Here is a 25,287-nt window from a genome sequence, read left to right as displayed (position 1 = left end):
CTGGACCCTGGGTCTGAAGTAGGGATACAGCAGTTAGTTAATTTATTCCTGGGGCAGTCTACGGGTGACAAAAGACCTAAACTTCAAAAGCTTTGGGGGACAGATGGGAGGAACTTAGAGACTTCGTTGGATGAGGAGTGGAAAGTTTTTAGTAACTGGGAAGAAGGATACAAACAAGGAATGAAGAAGTTTCTAGCTGTTGTAAGTGAGGGAGAGGGAGGAAAACGTGGATAGGGATCACATAGACAAGGCCCTTCCCGGCTGGGCAGAGACCAGTGTGCGATCTGTAAGAAATATGGTCACTGGAAAAATCAGTGCCAAAAGCAGAGATAAGGTGGCTTCCAGGAAAAGGGAGACCAGGATAAAGGAAAAATGATTGCATATGTGAAAGAAGATTGAAGAGGACCAGTAGATCTCACCCCAGAAGATCCACTGGTTATAAAATTGAAACTGGAGGACAAAGGGAAAGAGGTGGAATTTCTGGTTGACATGGGGGCAACATATTCAGCCTTGAATAAGACTTTAGCACCTGTGGGGAAGGATTATGTTACAGTAATAGGAGCAACTGGTCAACCTGAAAAAGCATATTTTTGCAAGCCATTAAAGTATAAGCTTGGAAAGCAATGGGGAATTAATAAATTCCTATATCTGCCCAGCTCCCCGAGACACCTTTTGTGTAGAGACTTGTTAGAAGAATTACAAGTAACCATTAAATTTAAAAATGGAGAGGTCATTTTGGAGGTAAATGATGAACAGTACATAGAGGCATTGAGTTTAATGTTGACAACCATTCAAACAGAGGGTGAAATCAGTGAAGAAATAATAAATCAAGTATTTCCTTGAGCGTGGGCCTCCAATGTCCCAGGGAGAGAGAAAAATGCAATTCCAATATTAATCAAACTCAAGGAAAGAAGAAAACCAGTTAGAATTAAACAGTACCCCCTGAAGAGGTAAGATAGGGAAAGAATTAGTCCCATAATTGAAAACTTTTTTGCAGTTAGGCTTGTTAAAAGAGTGCCCATCTGAGTTCAATACTCTCATTTTGCCAGTCTGAAAACCTTATGGGTCATACCGGATAGTACAAGATCTAAGGGCTGTTAACAAAGTAACTGAGGATCTCTATCCTGTAGTCGCAAATCCATACACTTTGCTAATGTGCCTGACACCTGAGCTAACTTGGTTTACTGTTTTAGACTTGAAAGATGCCTTCTTTTGCCTCCCTATTCATGAGGACAGCCAGAAAATTTTTGCATTTGAATGCAAAATGGGTGCAAATCCCAGCTCACTTTGACTGTGTTGCTTCAAGGATTTAAAAACTCTCCTACTCTGTTTGGGGAGCAACTTGCCAAGGATCTGGAATCCTGGGAGGCTCTCCCAGAAGAAGGAAAGATCCTGCAGTACGTGGATGACATCCTCATAGCCACCCAGACAAAAGAGGCATGCATAGCCTGGACTGTAAGCCTGCTAAACTTTCTGGGACTTCAGGGATACAGGGTATCGAAGAAAAAGGCCCAGGTAGTGAAACAAAAGGTAATTTATCTGGGTTATGAAATCAGTGCTGTACAACGGACTCTAGGGCAAGATCGCAAAGCAGTGATATGCCAAACCCCGAAACCTCAAATAGGGAAGGAGCTGCAAACATTCTTAGGCGTGACAGGATGGTGCAGACTATAGATACACAGCTAGAGGTTGCTTGTGAAACATCTGTATGCTCTCATTACAAGTGGGAACAGAGACCTCCAGTAGACAAAAGAGGACACACAAGCCTTCCACCAGCTAAAGAACGCTCTAATGTCAGCCCCAGCGCTTGGACTCTCAAATGTAAGTAAACCATTCTTCCTGTTTTCTCATGAGAAGCAGGGAATTGCCCTGGGGATACTGGCCCAGGACTTGGGTCCGTACCGGAGAGCAATTGCTTACTTCTCCAAACAACTTGACGCAACAGCCAATGGATGGCCAGGACGCCTCAGAGCCGTTGCAGCAGTGGTGCTGAATATTCAGAAAGCATGCAAATTCACCCTAGGCCACAAGATGACTGTGTTGGTGTCTCACACAGTGTCTGCAGTCCTAGAAGTAAAGGGCGGGCACTGGCTTTCCCCACAAAGGTTCCTGAAATACCAAGCCATCATGGTCAAACAAGATGATGTAGAGATAGTTGTAACTAACATTTTCAATCCACCTTCTTTTCTCAGTGGAAATCAAGGGGAGCCGGTGCACCACAACTGCCTGGAGACTATAGAAGCCTCCTACTCCAGCCGCCCAGACCTGAAAAACGCCCTGCTGGATGATGCAGAAACCTGGTTCACTGATGGGAGCAGCTACATCATCAGTGGAAAGCGGGTATGCCAGGTATGCAGTTACCACCAGCAGAGAGGTAATAGAATCTGGACCTTTGCCAGCAGATACCTCTTGTTGTGGTTTTAAAGCAGTAACTAAAAAAACTAGAAAACTTACTTATTTCTTGCTGTGAGATATGGATTAGAACAAGAGCAAAACAGGCTTAAAACTTAAAAGAAACAAAGAAAATTTATTAACAAAAACTACAAGAATAAGAAACCAGAATAAAACTTCCAGAACAACCCTTTTCTTCCCCACTACTCAACAATTATCTTGTTCACATGACAACATAGAGACAAAAACCTTTGGTGGTTAAAACAGTCTCAATTTTTTCTATAATCCTTTCATCAGTCTTTGTAGAGAAACAGAAGTCTTCTTCTGCTCATCTATGGAGTTTTTCACAAGAAAATTATTTTTCTTCATAGCTTTCTCTCTGATGCCAGCTGCTCGGAAATTCTGCCATCAGTTCACTCCTCCCATTTCACATCACTCTGAGGTGTGTTATAGGTCAAATGAGTCTAGGGATGTCATTTTTAAGGATGAGTTCTTCAAAGGCAAAAGTTCTCTTCATCTGTTTTGTGAGCCTCTTTGGAAACAGAAGTTTTCTCTTTGCTCCTTAAAGGCCACAAATCTTCAACTATTACTTCTCCCCCTCTGTGCCACGGCGACGGAAAGCCCGGAGCACCGCGACTTCTCTAGAGAAACAGCCCTGAAAAGGGCTGGGCTGAAGCGCATATGTGTGGCTTCGGGCGGGCGAGTGATTCCAGCTCAGCTCAGCGGCGGCGGGCAGGCGACATGGGAAGCAGGGATGAGAAAGCTGGTCCAGCATCCCGCTAAGCACAAACCTTTATTCAGGCAGAGCTTTGGCGAAGGGTGCCAGCAACAGCTAATCTCTCGAACAGGGGAAAACCCAGGATATTTATAGGAGACGAGAGGGGCGGGGGGAGCCCGAGATACATGTATTGGGGTGGGACAGCAGGGGGGAACACCAATGAAACACAACAGTTGAACATATCTAACTCAAAGATCCCTGGGAGCGACACATTGTGTCTCTCTTACAGAGAAGTATCTTGTGTCTAGGGGATAGCCAGGATCTCAGGCTCAGCGGGCTCCTCCGTACCCACAACTCGCCCTTCTTTACTTATTAAAAAGGCATCTCCTAGAGAGTTAGCTAATAGCTTCTTAAAACATGAAAACATACTTAGGAAGATAATAACAATTAGGAAAACCCAAAAAATGTTTTTGAGGAGGGAGGCAACCCATCTCTCGAATCCCCAGCTCACAAAAAGGTCTTCAAGCCACTGGGGCTCTTTTTCAGTCTGGAGTTCCTGGACCACGTGTTGGAGTCTCTGGATGCAGGTGTGGATGCCTTCACTGGGGCTGGAGAGGTCAAAGCAGCACAGTCTTTTAATTTCTTCGCAGCCGTGTCCATGGGCCAGGAGCAAAAGGTCTAGAGGGTTGGTGGTGCTGCCTATGGACAAGCACATGTGGTCTCGTTTGAGCGTCTTTGCGAGGGTGATCCACATGTTCTCCTGGGGCTGTGCTACTAGCCAGGCATCCACAGCTGATGTTTTCAGGAGCATCCAGACAATCAGGAACATCAGGAACTCAAGGATGGTTTTGTTCTCCATTTTCTATAACAGGATATAAAAGATTACCTCTGATTTTTGGAGGGGGCAGGGGGGAGCTATTTTCTTTTTCCCCTTCCTCTCCCGTCTCCCCCCTCTTTAAAAAAAAAAAAGCAACAATTATAAGCAAGGTTATTCTGTGTACTGGGGACACATGACCCGACACCAGCAGCACAGAGGTGCATTTTGGTGTAAACTGGCAATTTGGGCTAGGCAACGAGGGCGAGAAGGGTAAGGGAGTTAAAAAGACTTGTGTACTGTCACAGTGTCAGGCGTGATGTTGGCAGTCGTCTCATTGCCCTGGTAGCAGGACGGTTTGGCCTCTGTCTGGTTGTTGGTCTGGTGGCAGGTCAGTTCGGTGGACTCCGACGACGTCTCCATTTCCAGGCTGCAGTGGACTGCTGTTTTTCTGGACCTGTGTGGGTCTCAGGAGACTTCGAAAGTTCTGAGTCTGGTGCAGGGTTTGTAGGGCCTAAATAAGGTTTTACATTTTTCCCTGGGAGCCACTTAGGTCCTGATGGTGTGGACACACACGCGTACCCTCTCCCCCAGGTAATCAATGGGAAAGGTCCTGATGTCTGTTGTGATTCAGGATCTTTGATCAGCACAGGCGGCTTCTCCGTGAGTTTAGCATGAGTTGAATTAGAGAAGTGCCGAATTACAGGGGTGTCAGGCTCTGTAGGCAAGCAATTTAGAAAGTTCATGACATATAGAGCCTTACAGAGCCTCTCAATGGGAGGAATGATTTCTGTTCCTCCCCGCTGGTGATCAAGGACTCTTTTTAAGTTTTGGTGGGTTCTCTCTACTATTGATTGCCCTGTAGGGGAAGGAGGAATGCCCGTGGTGTGTTTCACCCCCCAGTCATTGAAAAAGTCTCTTAATTTGTGAGAGGTGTAAGCAGGTCCATTGTCTGTTTTAATTTAATTTGTTCTGGGACTCGCAGGGTAGCAAAAGCAAGGAGAAAATGTCAGATGGTGTGCTTGGCATTTTCTCCTGCATGGGCTGAAGCAAACACTGCACCAGAGAAGGTGTCTATGGAGACATGTACATATCTGACTCTCCCGAAGGACGGGACATGAGTGACATCAGTTTGCCATATCTGGCAGCTGTAAGTCCTCGGGGGTTAACCCCGGAGTTAACGACCAGTATTTGGAAAGATTGACAATTGGGACAGGTAGCAACTGTTGCTCTAACCTGGTGTCTGGGTAGTCTGAACATTTTCATCAATGCAGGCACGTTTTGGTGGAAGAACTGGTGGGACAATTTCGCTTGTGCGAAAATGTCAGGGACATTGGCTGCTCCAGCAGGCATGGCTAAGGCGTCTGCCCTCCTGTTTCCTTCAGCAATGGCACCTGGGAGGTCAGAATGTGCCCTCACATGCATGACATAGTAAGGTTGCTTTCTGTGGGAGATAAGATATACTAATTTAGAAAGCAATTTGTATAAATTTGAGACCTCTTTTAGAAATGCATGTTCTGCTCTCATAGCTATTCCAACCACATAAGCCGAATCAGTCACCAGATTGAAAGGTTCTTGTGATTTCTCAAAAGCTCTGACCACGGCTGCTAATTCAGCAATCTGTGGTGATCCCTCGACCACTTGGACATCAGACTCCCAGTTCTGTGTCTTGGGGTCTTTCCAAGTCATGACTGACTTGTGGGATTTCCCTGAGCCATCTGTGAAAACTGTCAGAGCCTTGAGTGGTGTTTTGCTCTGTAATGATTTGGGGACCAAATTAAATGTAGTTTTGAAAAGTCTGTGGCCAGGTGTGTGTATCGAAATTTGACCTGAATAGCTATCGAGAGCGAACTGAAGGCCCTCATTGGTCTGGAGCAAAGGCTCCAAACTTCTAGTTGCCAATGGGAGGAAGATGCATGTGAACTCCCAGGCTGCAAGAGTGCGGAGACAGACTCTAGCTCTTTTAATGAGTTCAGCCATGATTTCCTGTGGAGTGGTAATAGTCTTAGTGGGCTGGTTATGTGTAAAGATCCACTCGATGATAAGGAGTGGATCCTTCAATGCCATGTCCCATTGAAAAATGAGCGCGTGTAAGCGCGGGGCCTTACCCAGGATAACCAGCTGGAAGGGCAGGCTGGGCTCATACCAGTGGGCGTGCTGCAGAGACAGGGCCTCCTGGACCTTGGTGATGGATTCCCGGGCCTCCGGCGTGAGGGAGCGCGGTGAGTCAAGGGCCTCACTGCCATGGAGCAGATTGAAGAGGGGCACAAGGACTCCCGTCATTACCCCAAGCAGAGGGCATATCCAGTTTATAGACCCACAGAGCTGATGCAAGTCTCACAGGGTCTTGGGGCCGTCTCTGATGGTCAGCTGCTGGGGCACGATGGTCCACTCATGGATGTGGAGTCCTAGGTAGGTCCAAGGGCAGGTGTGCTGGATCTTGTCCTCACGGATCTCAAATCCAGCATCCTTAATTGTCTGGATAGTTTTTTGTAAAGTCCGGTGCAGACAGTTGTCATCAGCAGCACAAACCAGGATGTTGTTGCCGCCTGTTAGTTTACTTTCATTAAGTATGTTTGTTCACCTTCGTTGAGTTTAGAGTTGGTTTGTCCCAGTTACTCCCCCACTATCCCGATATAGTTTGTTCCCAGTTGCCTGTCATTGTAAACCTCTCCCTTCTTTCCAGATTGTTCCCCATCCATCACTTTGGTCCTACCCCCAAGCCCTATCAATCTATGTACACCACACCTTTTGTTCTGGTTCTTTCCCTGCTCATCATCCCTTACTCGATGCCCTATTGGTTGTATAGCTATCCTCCCTCCCCCAAGTCCCTACCATTGGATCAGTGTATTGTAACCCCTTCCCATAACACCTCCCCTGCTGCAATATTATTGGTTGTTGTATGAGCCGCCCACGGGCTTTAAAACCTGGTGCACAGAGGTGCCCAGGGTCTCGGCTCGGACTTTCTCCACGAGATCCCAGCCCTGTCCCTCATCGCCTTCTCCCTGCACCTGCTGGAATAAACTTGTTCCTGGGAAATTGGAGGATTCCGAGCACTCTCTCTCCCTTTACTGCACCTCGTGTCGCCCTGCATAATATAGAGCCCAAGCCCAAAGGAGCTCTAGAGGTTCCAGGTCGAGCCACACAGTGCTCACCTGGTTCCCCACTCCTGCCGCTGACGCTTTGCATGAGCTAGCCGGGGCGTGAAGGGCCGAGCGGGCAGCGACAGCTGGTGCCCAACGTGGGGCCTCTCGCGAGGCGTGGAGACCCCCGGAGAGGTTGGTGGATCTACAAATTCCAGTGGATTTCACAGAGACCGTGAGCGGCAGCTGCTCTGGTAGTAGCAGACTCGTTTTTGCCGAGTTGCGCTCCCAGAGGTCGAGGCGGCAGCCGTCAGACGTGCAGACGGTCGCCTCGGGAGGTGTGGACGTCGCCTGCAACAGTCGTCCGGACTTGGGTGAGTGGTCCCTGTGTGTGGGACGAGGGGGCGCCCAGTGTGTGAAAACTCCCTCGGGGGGAGTGTGTGTGTAGCCCGGTCCGGACCCGTGTTTTTATTTTAGTTGATTTGTTGTTTGGTTGCAGGGGGCGGTGGGATTGCTGTGCCAGGGCTGATAAGATGGGAGCACGTCTTTCGGCACAGCAAAAGAGAGTATTTTACCAAGTTGTGGGTACCCTTGAGGGGGGGAATAAGAAGTTTTCTCGTGGGAGGGTAAAGAGGTTTGTGAGATGGCTGTTCCTGCATTTCCCTAATGTGACCCCAGACAGAGCAAATTCTGTAGAATTCTGGAATGCAGTTGGATCAAAATTAACGGAGATAGTTAATGGAGGTGATAATTCGGTTGAAAAATTTTAACATTATTTATTTTATTTCAGTCGGCTGTAATAGAAGAAAAGAAAATGCAGGAGCAGCCACCACAAAATTCCCCAGTTTCCCCAGTTTCCCTATCCCCATGTTCCTCTCCCCCTGATCCCGAGTTGAGGGAGACCTGCAGAGCGACCTGCAGGGCAAGTTGTCCTGTTCAGGGATCCCCCAAGGGTAACAGGATCCCTGGCTCCCCACGTCTCTCCCAGAACCCTTGCCCTGGCAGCCCTGGCCAAGCTGCCAGAGTGTCTTCCCATTCCTCTGTTTCCCCAGTTATCAACCCTCAGTTAAACGTTTCCCAGGTTACAAGTCCCCAGTTTTTACCCTCAGACCCCCATGCCTCAGTTTCCCCCAGTCTCCAAGGCTCCTCCATGTTGCCGTCCGTTTATTTTGTTCAGGTTATTAATTTAAATGGTTTGTTCTTGATGTTATTCCCCCCATGAGTTGTAATGGTTTTACCCGCTTGTCAGTTTTGTAAACCCCTCCCCTTTTTCCTGAACCTTCCTTGTCCATCACCCTGTTCCTGCCCCTGAACCCCATCAATCCATGTAAACCCCACCTCTTGTTCTAGCTCCTTCCCTGTCATTTATCCCTCACTCGAAGCCCCACTGGCATTGTGACTGCCGCCCCTCCCACGTGTTATTCCTATTGGTCCCCAACATTGTAAACCCTCCCCCCAACTCCTCCCCTGAGATGCCCTGATTGGTTCCTATGTTTGTACCCTCCCCACCTTAAATTGGAGCGCACAGAGGTGCTCCTTGCTCAGATCGTCCTACCCTTGACCTTTCCAGTCCTTCCCCCATCCACTGCTCCCGACCCTGGAATAAAACCTGGTTTCTGGAGAGAACCTGGGACTCTGAGCCTCCTCCTTGCCTTCATCGGGCACCCACGACGCACCTGAGACCGCAGAGCTTGGTGGCTTACAGGCTCTGAAGGTTCGGTCTGGGACAACGAGCTCCCAGACCGTTCCCCACTCCCGGCGCTGCCAGCGGCTAGGGAGCAAGAGCTAGCCAGGGCGAGGAGAGCCGCGGCAGGGGCAGCGTCAGTTGGCGCCCAACGTGGGGCCTCTACAGCCCGTGGAGACCCCCGGAGGAGTCTGTGTGGAGTTATAAAGACTCTTTGGGCGGCGGCTACCCTGGTTGCAGCAGGTCGGTTTCTGTCCGGCAGCGCTCCCAGGGGAAGAAGCGACAATCTCCCTGTGCGCAGGAGACCGCTTCTGGGGTGCTCGGACGTCTCCCACAGCCCAAGTCAGGACCCGGTGAGTATTCCCCGGTGGGGGAAAAGGGGGTGTGTGTGTGGCCCCTGTGAGTGTTGTGTGTGAGCTGGGTCTTGACCCTTATTCTTTTGTTTGTTAAGTTCCCGTTTGCTGTTGGGAGGCGGTGGAACGGCGGGGCCGGGGTATAGAAGATGGGCGCACGTTTGTCGGCTCCGCAGAGGGGGATTTATTTCCAAGTTGTGGGTCTCCTTGAGGGTGGGAAGCATAAGTATTCGCGTGGGTTGGTTAAGAGGCTTGTACGTTGGCTTTTTCTGCATTTTCCCCATGTGTCCTCCGAAGATGTTCTTTCAGTGTCATTTTGGAATTCGGTCGGGTCCAAATTAACGGCTTTAGTAGTTCAGGGTGACAAAACAGCCGCCAAATTAATCCCGCTTTTCGTTCTAATTCGGACCGCCTTAGTTGAAAAGAGGGAAATACAGAAGCAGCCAACACAGCCTTCCCCAGTTTCTACAGTTTCCCCAGTTTCCCCAAACCCCTGCTCCTCGTCCCTTGTCCCTAAGTTGGGGGAGACCTGCGGAGCAACCCGTAAAACGCAGGGCTCCGAAGTCGGCAGTAGTCTCCCTGGCTCCCCAAGCCTCCCTCAGAACCCTTGCCCCGGTAGCCCTGGCCAAGCTGCCGGAGCCCTTACCCATTCCCCTACTTCCCCAGTTAATAACTCCAAGTTTTCCCCTGTCCAAGTTCCAAATCCCCAGTTTGATAAAGTTATTGATCCCCAGTTTCTCTCCCAGAACCCTGGTTCCCTTACACTCCCTCATTCCCGGTGTTCCCCTAAATCTTCCCCTAAGTTTCCCCATACCCTACCTGATTCCCAAAATGGCCCCCGAGGGACACAAGATGGCGGAGACCGCATGGTCAGACCCCTCCCTTGTGCTCCTTCTTCCCACAATCCCTTCCTCCCCTCAAAGTCCAACCCCTTCCTCCCTAGCTCCTCCCTTTCTTCCTACCCTGACCCCTCCCACTTGTCCGCAGATGGTTCCTCCTCCTCGGGGGTGTGTCCCCAAGGTGTTACCACCCAAAACCCCACCCCTTCCGGCCGCCGCTCCTCCCTCCAACCCTCCCCCTCAGTCGGTCCTCCAGCCCCGCCTCTTCCGGCTTCTGGTTCCCACGCCCCTCCTCCCGGTTCCCACGCCTCCCCTTCCGGTTCCCACGCCCCTCCTACCAGTTCCCACGCTTCGGGAACCGGAAGTGACAAGCCTGAGGACCAGAACCCGGAACAGGTTATAATTCCCTTTGCCGCACCGGTTAGTTTTAGAGGAAGGGGGGGGAGGTACCGAGAATGGGAACCCTTCTCCTTCCAGACAAAGAGGGAGCTGTGCAAAGCTCAGAAGGAGTTCGGCAGGAGAAGTGAATATTTTAAAGGCTTGTTAAAGGCCACCTTCTCCGCGAACGAGATGGTCCCCCACGATTTAAAAGAGTTATTTGCCTGCCTCCTTTCCCCAGCTGACTATAGGTTGTGGAAACAGAGGTGGAAGAAATCGTTGGAGGCCATCCTTCCTGAGCTGCTGCGCAGCGAGGAGACCGCGGTTGACGCGGACGAAAACCCCCTCTCAATAGATCACCTGTGCGGTGAAGGGAAATGGGGAAAGCCAGAAGAACAGGCAAGGGTCTTACCCCGGTCTGTCCTAATTAAAATAACAGAGGCCGCTGAGAAAGCGTTTAACATCTTGCCGGGGGGGGAACCCCTCACGAATTTTTCTAATATTAAGCAATCCCCCAATGAACCCTTTAACATCTTTATCAACCGCCTGCAGGAGCAAATAGAGAGGCAGGTTGATAAACCGGAGATGCAGGAGCAGCTGATTCTAGAAATGGCCAAAGCTAATTGTAATGATCTTTGCAAGCAAGTCATTTTTAGCCTGCCTATGTATCCGCCGCCCACCTTGGATGACCTCATTGACGCCTGCGAAAAGAAGGTCCCGTTAATGGGGGCGTCCAGGGTGCCACCACCACCACAAGCGGCCAGGAGACCACCAACAGCTGCAGTGACCCAGCACCCACCAGGCCAACTACCACCACCAACTGGAAGGCCTCTGCAGTGTTACCGCTGTGGGCAGCTGGGACACATGGCCCGGGATTGTCTTGCTGTACTTCCCTGCCCTGGACCTGCGAGGGGCAACATGGGGGGAAAAGGGGGAGAGGGAGTTTTTAATAAAAAAAACTAGGAGCGCGGCGCGAACCTGCCCCGCGCGAAGCTACAAATGGGGCAGGTATCGCAGAGGGAGGGGGGAACGAAAGCCGGACATGGCCTATTCACAGGACGAGACACTTGGTAACAACGCGAGACATCCTCTTCCGGTCCCAGCACTGGACGGTAGTAGCTGTAGACCCACTGGAGGGAAAGACAATGGACACCGGACGTGACAGTAAGTGCATCGCCATCGGGGACACCAAGCACACACCCCCGGAGATTGAGATTTCGCCGATCACCTTTTCGGGTGGTCCGGAGAATCTCATTCTCCTGGCGCGCTGCACTCACCCACCCTTCTTTTTGCCCAAGGGGCAAATCATTGCCCGATTTATACCAATACCTGAGCAAGTCCCAGTAGACGACCACGCACCAGGCGTCTACTGGGCAGAAGTGGTGGGTGAGGAAAAGCCCATTCTGGACTGCAGCGTCAAGCAGGGTGCAGAATCCTTTCAGATGAAAGGACTGCTTGACATGGGAGCGGATGTGAAGATCATCCCTGAAAGGAGATGGCCGTCACATTGGGAGTTGCAACCCGTGGCAGGCAAGATACAGGGCATAGGGGGTACCCAATTGGCAAGAATTTCAAAGAGCGTGGTGCAAATTGCGGGGCCGGATGGGCAATTGGCAAATTTACGCCCATTTGTTGCTGACTATCAGGTTCCCCTGTGGGGAAGAGATCTCATGTCCCAGTGGGGGGTTAAAATCGAGATCCCGAAAACCCCTCGGGATTTTTAGAGGCGGCCACTGTAGAGCGCCCTTTCCAGAAATTAGATTGGACGACTGATACAGCGGTCTGGATTGACCAGTGGCCGCTAAGAAAAGATAAATTAAAGGCGCTCAACGAACTCGTGGAGGAGCAACTTAATAAGGGAAATATAGTAGAAACCACAAGCCCTTGGAATTCCCTGGTCTTTGTTATCCGTAAGCCGGGGAAGGATAAGTGGCGGCTCCTTCACGATCTTCGTGAAATCAATAAGGTCATTGTGGACATGGGACCCCTTCAACCAGGGATGCCTACCCCTACCATGCTCCCCCGAAATTGGAAATTGGCAGTGATTGATATCAAAGATTGCTTTTTTCAAATTCCCCTACACCCTGACGATGCCCCACGGTTTGCCTTCTCGGTGCCCACTCTTAACCGAGAAGCCCCAATGAAGAGATACCACTGGCGAGTGCTACCCCAAGGGATGAAAAATTCGCCGACCATCTGCCAGTGGTATGTCTCTTCGTTGCTGTCTCCCGTTCGCGCCAAAATGGGGGAGGTCATCATCTATCACTATATGGATGATGTCCTAGTGTGCGCCCCCCATGACGATATGCTTACTCAATCACTTGACCTAGTGGTTAGAGTTCTAACATCTGCAGGTTTCCAGCTCCAGGAAGACAAGGTTCAAAGGATGCCACCCTGGAAGTATCTGGGACTGAGGATTACTGAGAGGACCATTGTTCCTCAACAATTGGCTATCAACAGTAATCCAAAGACTTTGGCAGACCTTCACTCCCTGTGCGGGACCTTGAACTGGGTCAGGCCTTGGCTGGGCCTCACCACCGAAGACCTAGCCCCCCTCTTCATGCTTTTGAAGGGGGAGAAGGAGCTTAGTTCTCCTAGGACCCTGACTCCAGAGGCGAGAGAAGCACTGAGGAAGGCACAAATTGCTTTAATGGAAAGGCAGGCACATCGATATGAGCCGACCCTGCCGTTTGAGTACATCATTCTGGGAAGGTTGCCGCACCTGTGTGGGCTTATCTTTCAGTGGGATCAAGGCTCAAGGGACCCACTCTTGATCATAGAGTGGGTATTCCTGAGCCATCAACGATCAGAGATCAAGCCAGAGCCATCGTGGCCACATGCCCACACTGTCAGTCGACTGCAATGCCCTCTCTGGGAGCTGGGGTCAACCCCAGAGGCCTGGGGAGCTGTGAGGTGTGGCAAATGGATGTCACACACGTCCCGGAATTCGGCAGGTTCCGCTATGTGCACCTTTCCATTGATACCTTCTCAGGTGCTATCTATGCCTCTGCCCACACAGGGGAGAAAGCCGAACATGTATGTAAACACCTCATGCAGGCTTTCTCTGTGCTGGGGGTCCCCAAAGAGATCAAAACAGACAATGGCCCAGCTTATACCTCCAGGAAACTGGAGGATTTCCTGCAAGAGTGGGGAGTGACACACAAGAGAGGCATCCCACACTCCCCCACAGGCCAAGCGATTGTTGAGCGAGCCCATCAATCGCTCAAGCACGTCCTCGTCCATCAAAAGGAGACAGTAAAGGGCTGCACCCCACAAGAACGGTTGTGCAAGGCCCTTTACACGTTGAACTTCCTAAACTGCTCAGACAGTGATCCTAACCCTCCAGTGGCCCGGCATTTTCCATCCGCCAACAGCTACAAGTTGCAGCAGCGCCCTCCAGTGCTGGTCCGGGACCCCGAGACCCAACGAATTATGGGTCCCTTCGATCTGGTGACCTGGGGACGGGGATACGCCTGCGTTTCCTCGCCCCAAGGACTGCGGTGGATCCCACAAAAGTGGGTGAAACCGTACGTCCCAAAACATCCAAGCAGGCCGCCAGATCAATATGAGGGTGCTGTCCCGTCCGAATAGGTCATCTCCGGGCCGCCCCCCCAGGAGGAGGAGGAGAGAAACCCCAAATCTTTTATTTTGGAGATTCCTCTTTTCAGTTAAGTTATGTTTTGTGTTTGCTTTGTTTTAGAGAGAGCCATCCCTGAAGACATGACAGCCCCAAGCGTCGCCGAGATCATCTTCGGTGTGATGTTAGTAGTGGCCCAGATGGAAGGGTGGATCGTGCCTCAGCCAAAGCAAAACGTGTGGGTCATGTTGGCGAAGTCCCTGCAGGTGACGAGCTGTGCCTCTCCACCGGAGCAGCGGGAAACCCAATGTCAACATGCCTGGTGGGGATCCCTTTGAAGCCTGAAGAGTTTCCCAACTCCCTTACTACCCTGCTCCATGACGCCAACCGGGGAAGGCCGGCTCAACGTGTCGTCCGCTCAGCGCCGATGTATAAGATCAGAAGGCCAGCGAAGAACCCCCTCCTCCTCTGGAGGGACTGGCAAGCCACGCTGGAGAAGGCGACCGTTGAGCCCCAAGAGTTTGACCTTCTGGATTCCTCCCCAGCGTCATTTTGTGTTCACTTTCGTTACTACCCTTCTAACCCTGCCCCCTATCCCAAAGTGGTGCAAGTGAACAAGCAGTTCCAAGCAGCCAAATGGTGCCAAAACATTGCCCACGTGAAGATGCCCTCAACCCTTAACCCTACCCCTCTTCAGTTGCCCAAAGGTTTATTTCTCATCTGTGGAGATCGGGCATGGGCAGGCATCCCCTCTCGCCTTCTCGGAGGGCCGTGCACACTGGGCCGGCTGTCCTTGTTTTCACCCAACACGACCCAAATCGAAAATTGGAGCCAAAAGAATAATTCGGCTATCAAGAAGCGCAGCCTGGACAACTTAGACCCAGACTGCGACTCAGAAATTTTCCATTGGAGCAAGCTAAAACGGGTAGCAGTGTCTGTTTTTCTGCCCTGGTTGGCCGCTGCTCAAGCCCTTGGAGAATTAGGCCAATTCGAGTGTTGGGTAGTAAAACAAGCAAATTTAACGTCAGCTGCGCTAAGCGACCTCCTCGAAGACGAGGAAATCACCAGGCAAGCCACCCTCCAAAATCGGGCAGCCATAGACTACCTGCTGCTCCTGCACAACCACGACTGCAGGGAATTTGAGGGGCTTTGCTGTATGAACTTAACATCAAAGAGTCCCTCCATTCGCCAGACCATCGAGCAGATGAGAGGCATGGTCCACCAGATAAAACAAGAACACGAAGACTGGGCCACCAACATCTTTTCTAACTGGGGACTGTCCGGATGGCTCTCATCCGTCCTGAAAACTGTTTTATGGATTGTTTTCATCATTTTTATAGTTTTAGTTGCGTTCGCCATTTTAAGAAGATGTTTAATTCAATCCGTTCTCCACCTTGTATCTCCTCCTCCCCAAGTTAATTTTGTTGGTGCTCCTTCTCCTTCCTCCTCGCCTTCACCCTCTCCCTCCCTTAAAGACTGGTTCCCCGAGCCCTCTGCGCCTCCCGCTGAGGCAACCTCCTATTTCTAAAAAAGAAAGGGGGAGATGTTGCCGTCCGTTTATTTTGTTCAGGTTATTAATTTAAATGGTTTGTTCTTGATGTTATTCCCCCCATGAGTTGTAATGGTTTTACCCGCTTGTCAGTTTTGTAAACCCCTCCCCTTTTTCCTGAACCTTCCTTGTCCATCACCCTGTTCCTGCCCCTGAACCCCATCAATCCATGTAAACCCCACCTCTTGTTCTAGCTCCTTCCCTGTCATTTATCCCTCACTCGAAGCCCCATTGGCATTGTGACTGCCGCCCCTCCCACGTGTTATTCCTATTGGTCCCCAACATTGTAAACCCTCCCCCCAACTCCTCCCCTGAGATGCCCTGATTGGTTCCTATGTTTGTACCCTCCCCACCTTAAATTGGAGCGCACAGAGGTGCTCCTTGCTCAGATCGTCCTACCCTTGACCTTTCCAGTCCTTCCCCCATCCACTGCTCCCGACCCTAGAATAAAACCTGGTTTCTGGAGAGAACCTGGGACTCTGAGCCTCCTCCTTGCCTTCATCGGGCACCCACGACGCACCTGAGACCGCAGAGCTTGGTGGCTTACAGGCTCTGAAGGTTCGGTCTGGGACAACGAGCTCCCAGACCGTTCCCCACTCCCGGTGCTGCCAGCGGCTAGGGAGCAAGAGCTAGCCAGGGCGAGGAGAGCCGCGGCAGGGGCAGCGTCACCTCCATGTTCCCTGATTCCTCTTCTAACCCCCGTGCCTCAGTTTCCCCCAGTTTCCAATGCTCCCCTATATTCCCTGACCCCTCTCCTAACCCTCAAAATGGCCTCCAAAGGGCACAAGATGGCGGGGACCGCATGGTCGGACCCCCCCCTTGTGCTCCTTCTTCCAAGAACCCCTTTCTTCCCTCAATGACCAACCCTTTCCTCCCTAGCCCCTCCCTTCCATCCTACCCTGACTCCTCCCACCTCCCCTTGGGTGGTTACTCCTCCTCGGGGGCGTGTCTCCAAAGTGTGACCTCCCAAAACCCCATCCCTTCCGGCCGCTGCTCCTCCCTTCAGCCCTCCTCCTCAGTCGGTCCTCCAGCCCCGCCTCTTCCGGCTTCTGGTTCCCACGCCCCTCCTTCCGGTTCCCACGCCCCTCCTCCTAGTTCCCACGTCCCTCCTCCCAGCTCCCACACTGTCCCATCCGGTTCCCACGCTTCAGGGACAGGAAGTGACAGGCCTGAGGACCAGAACCTGGAACAGGTAGTGATTCCCTTTGCCGCACCGGTCAGTTTTAGAGGAAGGGGAGGGAGGTACCGAGAATGGGAACCCTTCTCCTTCCAGACAAAGAGGGAGCTGTGCAAAGCCCAGAAAGAGTTCGGCAGGAGAAGTGAATACTTTAAGGGTTTATTAAAAGCCACCTTCTCCGCGAACGAGATGGTCCCCCACGACTTAAAAGAGTTGTTTGCCTGCCTCCTTTCCCCAGCTGATTATAGGCTGTGGAAACAGAGGTGGAAGAAGTCGTTAGAGGCCATCCTTCCTGAGCTGTTGCGCAGCGAGGAGTCCGTGGTTGACGCGGATGAAAACCCCCTCTCGATAGATCACTTGTGCGGTGAAGGGAATTGGGGGAAGCCGGAAGAACAGGCAAGGGTTTTACCACGGCCTGTCTTAGTTAAGATCACGGAGGCCGCAGAGAAGGTATTTAACATCCTGCCAGGGGGGGAGCCCCTGACCAACTTCTCAAATATTAAACAGTTCCCCGATGAGCCATTTACCGTGTTTATTAACCGTTTACAGGAGCAAATAGAAAGACAAGTTGATAAACCTGAGCTACAAGAGCAGCTTGTCTTAGAAATGGCTAAGGCAAACTGTAATGACATCTGCAAACAGGTTATATTTAGTTTGCCCATGTATCCACCGCCAACCTTGGACGTCCTCATTGATGCATGTGAGAAGAAAGTTCCGTTAGTGGAGGCGTCCAGGGTACCACCACCACCACAGGCGGCCAGGAGAACACCAACAGCGGCAGTGACCCAACACCCGTCGGGCCAGTTCATCCTTCCACCAGCAAGAACTACTCAGTGTTTCCGATGTGGACAACTGGGTCACATGGCGAGGGACTGTCCCACCGCCCACCTACGCCAGGGACTCGTGGGAAATGGATCTGGGGAGAGGGTACTGGAGGGAACCACTAATAAAAAACAAAAAAACTGAGAGTGCGGCGCGAACCTGCCCTGCACGATGCAACAAATGGGGCAGGTCTCGCAGGGGAGGGGGGCTCTTCTTTACATCGGACTTGGCCAATAAACCGGACGTGACATTTAACTACTACTAGGGACGTCCTCTTCCGAACCCAGCACTGGACGGTAGTTGCTGTGGATCCCTCGGAGGGAGACAAGAAGAACACTGGACGTGACTGTAAGTTCATCGCCATCGGGGACACTAGACACACACCCCCAGAGATTGAGATCTCCCCGATCACCTTCCCGGGTGGTCCGGAAGATCTCATCCTCTTAGCGCGCTGCATTCACCCACCATATTTTCTCCCAAAAGGGCAAATCATAGCTCAGTACATTCCTGTCCCAGAGGGAGTCCCGGTAGACGACCACGCACCAGGCGTCTACTGGGCAGAGGTGGTGGGTGAAAATAAACCCATCATTGACTGCAGCATCAAGCAGGGTGCGGAATCTGTCAACTTGAGGGGTCTGCTTGATACAGGGGCAGATGTGACGATCATCCCCCAAAGGAGATGGCCGTCACATTGGGAGTTGCAACCCGCGGCGGGGAAGGTTCAGGGTATAGGGGGTACTCAATTGGCGCAGGTATCTAAGAGCGTAGTACAAATTAAGGGACCGGATGGGCAATTGGCAAATTTACGCCCATTTGTTGCGGATTTTCAGGTTCCCTTGTGGGGGAGAGACCTTATGTCACAATGGGGGGTAAAGATTGAAATCCCAAAAACCCCTCGGGATTTTTAATAGCGGCCACTGTAGAGCGCCCCTTCCAGAAGCTCGATTGGACCACTGATGAAGCAATCTGGATTGATCAGTGGCCGCTTCGAAAAGATAAATTAAGGGCGCTCAACGAGCTCGTGGAGGAGCAGTTGTATAAGGGTAACATAGTAGAAACTACCAGCCCTTGGAATTCCCCGGTGTTTGTTATCCGAAAGCCGGGGAAAGACAAGTGGCGACTCCTCCACGACCTTCGTGCCATCAACAAAATCATTGTTGACATGGGGCCCCTTCAACCAGGGATGCCTACCCCGACTATGCTCCCCCGAAATTGGAATCTGGCCATAATCGACATCAAGGACTGTTTCTTTCAAATTCCCCTACATCCTGACGACGCCCCACGGTTTGCCTTCTCGGTGCCCACTCTTAACCGAGAAGCCCCAATGAGGAGGTTCCACTGGTGGGTTTTGCCACAAGGCATGAAGAATTCACCCACCATCTGCCAGTGGTACGTCTCCTCGTTGCTGTCTCCTGTGCGCAAAGAAATGGGGGAGGTCATCATCCATCACTATATGGATGATGTCCTAGTGTGCGCCCCCCATGACGATCTACTTACCCGATCACTTGACCAAGTGGTTAAGGTTTTAACATCTGCAGGCTTTCAACTCCAGGAGGATAAAGTTCAACGGATGCCACCCTGGAAGTATCTGGGTCTGCGGATTGCTGAGAGGACTGTTGTGCCTCAAAAATTGGCAATAAACAGCAATCCGAAAACCTTAGCGGACCTTCACTCGCTGTGTGGGACCTTAAACTGGGTCAGGCCTTGGCTGGGCCTTTCCACGGAAGACCTAGCCCCCCTCTTCACACTTTTGAAGGGGGAGAAAGAGCTGAGTTCTCCCAGGACTCTGACCCCAGAGGCGAGGAAAGCCCTAGAGAAAGTGGAGGATGCGCTTGTCGAAAGGCAAGCACATCGGTACGAGCCGACCCTGCCTTTTGAATTCATCATACTTGGGAGAATGCCACACCTCAGTGGGCTGATTTTTCAGTGGGACCAGGGCTCTAAGGATCCCCTCTTAATCATAGAGTGGGTTTTCTTGAGCCATCAGAGGTCCAAAAGTATCACCCGGCCACAGGAGCTGATGGCTCAGCTCATCGGGAGAGCTCGAGCTCTCCATCGGGAGATGGCTGGGTGTGATTTTGCATGCGTTCGAGTACCAGTCAGCTTGTCTCGGGACAAAGCGTCTCCAGATAGGCTGACAAAAGAAATGTTTAATCAACTACTTCGGGAGAATGAGACACTCCAGATTGCTTTAGATAGTTTTGAAGGCCAAGTTTCGGTCCATGCCCCTGCCCACAAATTTTTCAATTCTAAATTTGAACCAATTCCAAAAGAAATGTGGAGCAGAAAGCCCCTCAAAGCTTTGACTGTGTTCACAGACGCATCCGGGGCATCTCACAAGTCTGTAGTGACTTGGCGAGATCCCGAAACTCAGCAGTGGGAAGCAGATATTCAATATGTGGAAGGGTCTCCACAAGTTGCTGAGTTGGATGCAGTCGTCAGAGCCTTTGAGAGGTTTCCTGAACCTTTCAATTTAATCACTGATTCGGCCTATGTTGCAGGGGTAGTTGCCAGAGCAGAGCACGCTGCTCTGAAGGAGGTCTCAAACCCGAAACTGTTTGAGTTGCTTTCTAAGCTAATATATGCTGTTTCCCACAGGAAGCAGCCTTTCTTTGTAATGCATGTGAGGTCACACACGGAACTCCCTGGCCCGGTAGCTGAGGGGAATAGAATAGCGGATTCCCTCGCTACCCCCGTTTCAATGGCTCAGCTCCCTGACGTGTTCCAGCAAGCCAAGCTGAGTCATCAAATGTTTCACCAAAATGTGCCTGGTTTAGTCCGCCAATTCCACCTGCAGCGGGATCAAGCCAGAGCCATTGTGGCCACATGCCCACACTGCCAATCCACCGCAATGCCCTCCTTGGGATCAGGGGTCAACCCTCGAGGTCTGGGGAGCTGCGAAGTGTGGCAGATGGACGTAACACACGTCCCTGAGTTTGGCAGGTTTCGGTTCGTACACCTTTCCATCGATACCTTCTCAGGTGCTGTCTTTGCTTCTGCCCACACAGGAGAGAAAGCCGAGCATGTCTGTAAGCACCTAATGCAGGCTTTCTCTGTACTGGGGGTCCCCAAAGAAATAAAAACAGACAATGGCCCAGCATACACCTCCAGGAAACTGGAGGAATTCCTGCAGGAGTGGGGAGTGGAACATAAGAGAGGCATCACACACTCCCCCACCGGCCAAGCGATCGTTGAGCGAGCCCATCAGTCGCTCAAGCGTGTCCTTTCTCATCAAAGGGAGACTGTGAAGGGCTGCACGCCACAAGAGCGGTTGTGCAAAGCCCTTTACACACTAAACTTTCTCAACTGCTCCGAACAGGACCCTAACCCTCCAGCGGCCCGGCATTTCAAGACCAACAAGAACTACCAGTTACAGCAGCTCCCTCCAGTGGTGGTCCGGGACCCTGAGACCCAGAAGATCTTGGGTCCTTTCGATCTGGTGACCTGGGGGCGGGGGTATGCTTGCATATCCTCGCCCCAGGGGCTAAGGTGGATCCCACAAAGATGGGTAAAACCTTATGTCCCCAGACATCCGAGCAGGCCACCAGATAGGGTCGAGGATGTCAATGACGTCGCGTCCGGATGAGCCATCCCCCATCCCGAGGAGGAGGAGGAAACAACCCAAACCCCTTTTTATTATGTCAACCTACCTTTTTAGTTAAAGTTATGCTTTTCGTATGTTTTGTTTTCAGAAAGAGCCATTGGAAAGATGACCACCCCGATCCACCAAATACACCAAGAGACTAATGACTGGGTCACCAGTCTTTTTTCGGGATGGGGGGTCTCCGGATGGCTCTCGTCCATTTTAAAGACTGTTTTATGGATTGTTTTCGTCGTTTTCGTCGTTTTAATAGCGTTTGCAGTTTCAAAGAGATGTTTAGTTCAATCAGTTTTACATCTTGTATCCCCCTCCCCTCAAGTCAATTTTGTTAGCGCATCTTCTCCTCCCTCTTCACCTCCTCCTTCTCCCGTACCCCAAGACTGGTTTGTTGAACCCTCTGCACCTCCTGCCGATGCAACCTCCTCTTTCTAAAAAAAAGAAAGGGGGAGATGTTGCCGCCTGTTAGTTTACTTTCATTAAGTATGTTTGTTCACCTTCGTTGAGTTTAGAGTTGGTTTGTCCCAGTTACTCCCCCACTATCCCGATATAGTTTGTTCCCAGTTGCCTGTCATTGTAAACCTCTCCCTTCTTTCCAGATTGTTCCCCATCCATCACTTTGGTCCTACCCCCAAGCCCTATCAATCTATGTACACCACACCTTTTGTTCTGGTTCCTTCCCTGCTCATCACCCCTTACTCGATGCCCTATTGGTTGTATGGTTATCCTCCCTCCCCCTAGTCCCTACCATTGGATCAGTGTATTGTAACCCCTTCCCACAACACCTCCCCTGTTGCCATCCTATTGGTTGTTGTATGAGCCGCCCACGGGCTTTAAAACCTGGCGCACAGAGGTGCCCAGGGTCTCGGCTCGGACCTTCTCCTTGAGATCCCAGCCCTGTCCCTCATCACCTTCTCCCTGCACCTGCTGGAATAAACTTGTTCCTGGGAAATTGGAGGACTCCGAGCACTCTCTCTCCCTTTACTGCACCTCGTGTCGCCCTGCATAATAGAGAGCCCGAGCCCAAAGGAGCTCTAGAGGTTCCAGGTCGAGCCACACAGTGCTCACCTGGTTCCCCACTCCTGCCGCCGACGCTTAGCACAAGCTAGCCAGGGCGTGAAGGGCCGAGCGGGCAGCGACAGGATGTCATCCATGTAATGGAGGATGAGGGCATCTGGGAACAGGGTCCTCACAGGTGACAGAATGTGGGCCATGTACCATTGGCAGATGGTAGGAGAATTTTTCATCCCCTGAGGAAGGGCTAGCCAATGGTATCTTTTTAAAGGTGCTTGTCTGTTTGGAGAGGGAACCGAGAATGCAAATCTGGGGGCGTCCCGAGGATGGAGGGGTATGTTGAAAAAACAGTCCTTTATGTCAATGACAGCCAGCTTCCAATCCCAGGGGAGCATTGAAGGGGAGGGCATGTCAGACTGAAGGGATCCCATGTCTTCAATGAGATCGTTGATCTTCCAGAGGTCATGGAAGAGTCTCCACCTGTCCTTGCCTGATTTGCATAGGACAAAAGCAGGGGAGTTCCAAGGGCTATTGGACTCAGTGATGTGGCCCTTGGCAAGCTGCTCTTCCACAAGGGCTTCCAGTGTGCACAATTTGGTCTCAGATAGGGGCCACTGGATCAACCCACACTGGATGGTGCTCTTTCCAGGTGAGTTGGGGGATGGTAGGTGTGGCGCACTTCTCAGTGACCCCCACTAAAAATCCTTGCTGGGAATCTGCAGAGAAGCCCCCCATTGGGACGGAGATCCCATCCCCAAGAAGGTGATTGGTGCTCTCACCACAAACGGCCTGATGGTTGCCATTTTTCCCTCAGGTCCTTCGATGACAATATTCCATTTGCTCCTCATGGAAGCTGTCATCCCTCCAATTCCTGAAATCATGCTTGTCACAGGTTGTAATTCCCAATTGTCTGGCCACTTGGAGCAGGCGATGATGGTAACATCTGCTCCGGTGTCTAGCATTCCTGGGCGCTGAATCCTTTCCCCGTAACAAAATAGGCTGCAGTCCATGATGGGTTTGCAGGAGCCCACAACCTGAGTCCACATAGCACTGGGGTTGAGGGGAACCTGATCTGGGCAGTCACTAGGAAGTAAAAAGGCCTGTGCCATGGGAATCTGTTTCTTTAAATAAGAAGGAGGGTCTATGCAGGTCAGAGAGATGGAAATTTCATCTCCAGGGTATATAGTCTGAACCTCAGGAACGGTATGAATTTGCCCTGGAGAGTTGGTTGGATCCTCAAGTATTAAGATGTTGGAGGGACCGCCTGGTGGTCCACGTTTCCCTGTGGGGATTTTTTAAATACAGTCACCCTTCATATGTAAAGGGAGTCTAGTTACCAGTTGACGCCGGGTTCCCATCTGAAGCGCTCCACCTGCTGGGCTTGATATCAGGGTCCCTGTGGAGGCAGGATGGTGGGTTTGGCAGGAGGGGTGGAGCGGTGTGGCATTTGATTTGATGTTGAAGCGCGGGGCCATTCCATGCTCTGCCTGAAGTTTCCCGAACGCCAGTTCTGTCTGGGTAACTGTTGGTGGGCTGGTGGTTGTATAGAGTATCTCTCCAGACAGTCTTTGAAAAAATGTCCAGGCTCGCCACAATTAAAACAACAATTTCTATTGGGGTCTGCAGCATAAGCTCCAGATATCCCCTCTGCCACTCCCTTAGCCACTGCAAGTGCCACTGTATTCTCACTTGAGGCGGAGGAGTGTTTGGTACAGGCTTCAACCATCTGATCTACGATTGGTTCGGGGTCAAGTGGGAGGGCTCACAAAACTGCTTTGCACTCCGGATTAGCATTGGCCATTGCTATTTTTGCTAATAATTCCTTTTGTGCCTGAGGGCTCTCTATCTGCTTTTCAATGGCTACTTTTAACTTATCAATATACTTAATAAAAGACTCAGTTGCCCCTTGCTTAATATTGGTGAAGCCCTGCATTGGCACTTTATCATCGGGGTGGTAAAAAGAGATATCTTGGCAGCATTAGCTATATCCTATAAGGCTGCTTCAGGCAGATCCCGGGCCTGATCTCGAGGGCTTTTGGAAATCTCCTTCTCCTGCTAATTGCTCTAAAGTAAAATTAGGTCTGTTAGCATCTTTAGCATAAACATCTGCCAATTGCTTTAAATTTTTTTTTCACTGCCTCTCCCACAACATGTACTCTGCTGGGGAGAGAAGGCAGTTCATAATATTCTTGATGTCATGCGGGACCATGACATGGGCAGAGAAGGAGGTTTCCAGCAAGTGTTTAAAAAAATGTGAACCCCTGCCATGTTCCTCGGCAGCTTTACAAAGTTCCTGCAGTTCCCTATAGTGAAGGGATTCCCATGCAGCAACTTGTGCCCCTGCCCTGTCTCTCCTCATTATTACAGGAAAGGCAAGTATTTTCTGGGACAGAGCTGAGTTCCCCGCTCGTGTGGCTTCCCTCTGCACCTCAGCCCAGTGGTCTTCATACTCAGAATCTGAATAAGATTCACTGCTCTCATCTCCTAGTGGAGATAGGGGGCGCTTGCTGGCAGTGCGGGGCTGGCTCAGGTGCCTAGAGCTGGCCATTTTGTGGCTGGGTGGGGAAGCCAAGATGGCCCCGATCTGGCCGGAGCCGTCCCGACCTCCGGGGCACTGGGACCCTGGAGTGGGCATGCCGCGGCGACGGAAAGCCCGGAGCACCGCGACTTCTCTAGAGAAGCAGCCCTGAGAAGGGCTGGGCCGAAGCGCATGAGCAACTTCGAGCAGTCGAGTGATTTCAGCTCAGCTCAGCAGCGGCGGCGGGCAGGCAACACAGGAAGCAGGGACGAGAAAGCTGGTCCAGCATTCCACCTAGGCACAAACCTTTATTCAAGCAGAGCTTTGGCGAAGGGTGCCGGCAACAGCTAATCTCCCGAACAGGGGAAAACCCAGGATATTTATGGGAGAGGAGAGGGGCGGGGGGGGAAGCCCGAGATACATGTATTGGGGTGGGACAGCAGGGGGGAACACCAATGGGGCACAACAGCTGAACATATCTAACTCAAAGACCCCTGGGAGTGATACATTGTGTCTCTCTTACAGAGAAGTATCTTGTCTCCAGGGGAGAGACAGGATCTCGGGCTCAGCGGGCTCCTCCGTACCCACAGGCAGGAGCAGGGTCCGCGACGGGGAAAGGTTTCACAATGGATGGGGTGGGGCCCGACACGGTTACACCCAACGACGCAGTGTGGGGGAAGGAGGAACAGGACGTGGCAGGAAGAGAAGGGGTGAAGGCGGGAAAGTGGCCATTTTGGGCATCGAGGGCGGGAAAACCGGGGTGGGAGTGGGA

At 51.5% G+C, this 25,287-nt stretch overlaps 2 protein-coding genes across 2 annotated transcripts; both read left to right on the top strand.

Moving 5' to 3' along the window:
• Positions 1–8,551: 8,551 nt before the first annotated feature.
• On the top strand, positions 8,552–15,856 carry LOC147648783 (uncharacterized). The gene has a single exon (XM_086865856.1). It carries the CDS (start codon positions 9,193–9,195, stop codon positions 11,221–11,223), a length of 2,031 nt encoding a protein of 676 aa, XP_086721982.1. The 5' UTR covers positions 8,552–9,192; the 3' UTR covers positions 11,224–15,856.
• On the top strand, positions 13,936–15,365 carry LOC147648784 (uncharacterized). Its single transcript, XM_086865913.1, is given in 2 exon segments — positions 13,936–14,101; positions 14,104–15,365. Coding segments are annotated over 2 exon segments (1,428 nt in total).
• Positions 15,857–25,287: the final 9,431 nt, after the last annotated feature.

Source organism: Cyanistes caeruleus, chromosome 30, assembly GCF_971803275.1.
Source record: "Cyanistes caeruleus chromosome 30, bCyaCae1.hap1.1, whole genome shotgun sequence".
NCBI lineage: Eukaryota > Metazoa > Chordata > Aves > Passeriformes > Paridae > Cyanistes > Cyanistes caeruleus.
Note: the sequence above shows the minus strand (reverse complement) of the source record. Positions and strands in the feature narration are given on the sequence as shown.

Bases quoted from the DNA above. Each gene is read 5' to 3' on its own strand.
- LOC147648783 (XM_086865856.1), top strand. From the start codon at position 9,193: ATGGGCGCACGTTTGTCGGCTCCGCAGAGGGGGATTTATTTCCAAGTT.